This window comes from Nanorana parkeri, unplaced genomic scaffold (genome assembly GCF_000935625.1).
Source record: "Nanorana parkeri isolate BGI_ZX_2015 unplaced genomic scaffold, ASM93562v1 scaffold658, whole genome shotgun sequence".
NCBI classification, from domain to species: domain Eukaryota; kingdom Metazoa; phylum Chordata; class Amphibia; order Anura; family Dicroglossidae; genus Nanorana; species Nanorana parkeri.
The window spans coordinates 121134-123450 of NW_017306926.1; the positions used below are offsets into that span (position 1 = coordinate 121134).

Sequence of the window (2317 nt, forward strand, 5' to 3'; positions counted from 1 at the left end):
ATTACACGCCGCCTGGCTTCCTGAATGTGACTTCCGGTACTCTGTATCGGTGAGTACCGGAAAAAAACTATCGGTATTCGATTACCGAAGTATCGGTGCATCCCTAATATATATATATAAATATAATCTCTGTTTGCCCGGCTTCCTGATACCGGAAGTATCGGGCTAGGAATCGGAGCATTCCGATATATATATATTACACACACACTTGCGTGTGTGTGTGTATGTCAGGCAGAGAAACACAGACACACTATACATAGATATAGACGTACATACAAGTCTTATTTTGGGGAGGAGGAGGAGCATTACCTGACTTGGGCGCGTGTCCAGGTTAAGGCGTGACGCGGAGGAACGGAGCTTGTTGGATGATAAAATTCACAGTCTGGCCGCTTGCAATGATTGCTGAATCTGCAATGCTGTAACAAGGGGAGAGGTACGGGGTGGGTGACAACGGTCCAGGTAACAGGTCTTCCCGCCATGCCGTATTATCAGGTACAGCCAGCACTATACAAACTCTACTCTTACCTTGGGGTGAAAGAATGAGCACTCTGTGTTTTTGCATGAAGGGAAGAAACGACATTGAACCTTCGCATGGCTCTTGGCGGCCGGCTCTGGGGGAAGAAAACAAACTTGTTATTCAGGACCCTCCAGGGACAGGAGGCCACGGACACATTATTAAAGAATTAATATTCTAATTCTTCCATGATTCCGTCTTTTAATATTAGCAGTTTCCTATCAGACTGTCCTGATGCTGCTCTGAAGAGGGAGGAGTCACACTAGTGTCGGAGCCAGGAAACGATTCAAGCAAAGGGAACTGCGAATGTCCAGAGCAACAATAGGAGAATGCCTTCCAAGTATGCACACCGCCTTCCCAATGAGGACTGGCTGGAAGAGGCACCAGCAGACCCCACGCAGGCCTCCCTGCCATTTTGTAGCCTCATAACTAGGAGCTGCAGCGTCACAATCCCACCCAGACTTGGCGCCTGGTGCCACCACAGCAGGGACGTTCCCTTACTGCAGACAGAAGGAAATCCCACCAGGCCAGTCCACCAAGGTGGTAAGTCTCCCAGTCAAGGTCATCCCCAGGCACTGAAAAGGGAGTAGGCCCAGACCCACTGGGTGTGTGGAGTGATACTCATATGTCCATCATTATATTTATACAAACACACCGATCAGCCATAACATTATGACCAACCGCCTAATATTGAGTAGGTCCCCCTATTCCTGACCCGTCCAGGCATGGACTCCCCTAGACCTCTGAAGGTATGCTGTGGTATCTGGCACCGAGCCGTCAGTAGCAGATCCTTTAAGCCCTGTAAGTTGTGAGGTGATCGGCCTCCATGGATCAGACTTGTTTCTCCAGCACATCCCTCAGATGATCCATTGGATTGAGATTTGGGGAAATGGGAGGCCAAGTCAACCCAGCAGAACATTCCCCAAAGCATCACACGGCCTCCGCCGGCTTGTCTTCTTCCCATAATACATCCTGGTGCCATCTCTTCCCCAGGTAACACACGCACCGGGCCATCCACATGATTCACCAGACCCGGCCACCTTCTTCCATTGCTCCAGTTCTGATGCCATTGTAGGTGATTTTGTTGGAGGACACGGGTCAGCATGGGCCCCCTGACCGGTCTACAGCTACACAGCCCCATACACAACAACCTGCGAGCCACCATTGCACTCACTGATGTGCACGGTACATCCCAATTGTGGTCCTCAAGAGTCTCGCTGACTTCCTCCTAAGCTCCGAATGTTAATGTGAGCGTTTACCATGCATGGGAAGAGTGACCATTGTCTGACAGAGACCTGATCACAGACTGTAACAGCGGAATATGACTTTCCAATGAAAATTGGTTTTCTTTGGTATGGACAAACAACAGAACATACCAAGTGCTCACAATGGTTTTGACTTCACCGCGTGCCAATTAAATGGGAATGTTTCAAACAAGTTAGTTCGCGCTTTTGGAGTCAATATTAGGCACCAGCTGCAACAATGTATGTTAAACGTTGAAAAGAGGGGCTAATATGTTGCGCTTGGTTTAATTGATCTATATGGTTTTTTTTATATATATATATCCTCATATGTGTCATGAACTATAAGTTTATTTTATTAATCCAAGTGTGCTATCCGTAGTGATTGCAATATTGTAAATAATAGGAAGTAATTACTCACCAGTATTCAAGTTTATTATTCACAGAGTTCAGTGTCACGTAGGATCACAATCACTCATTTATTTCGCAGATTTAAATATCACTTATAATATATTATATTTGTATTAATAAAATAAACTTATAGTTTATGACACATATGAGG

The 2317-nt window shown here is 46.3% G+C and overlaps 1 protein-coding gene across 1 annotated transcript in view; it reads right to left on the minus strand.

Moving 5' to 3' along the window:
- The window catches only part of ZC3H14 (zinc finger CCCH-type containing 14), a 22464-nt gene that overhangs the window by 445 nt on the left and 19702 nt on the right, over positions 1-2317 (minus strand). The window contains 2 exon segments of the mRNA XM_018563352.1: positions 310-416; positions 526-611. Coding sequence (XP_018418854.1) covers positions 310-416; positions 526-611 — 193 coding nt within the window.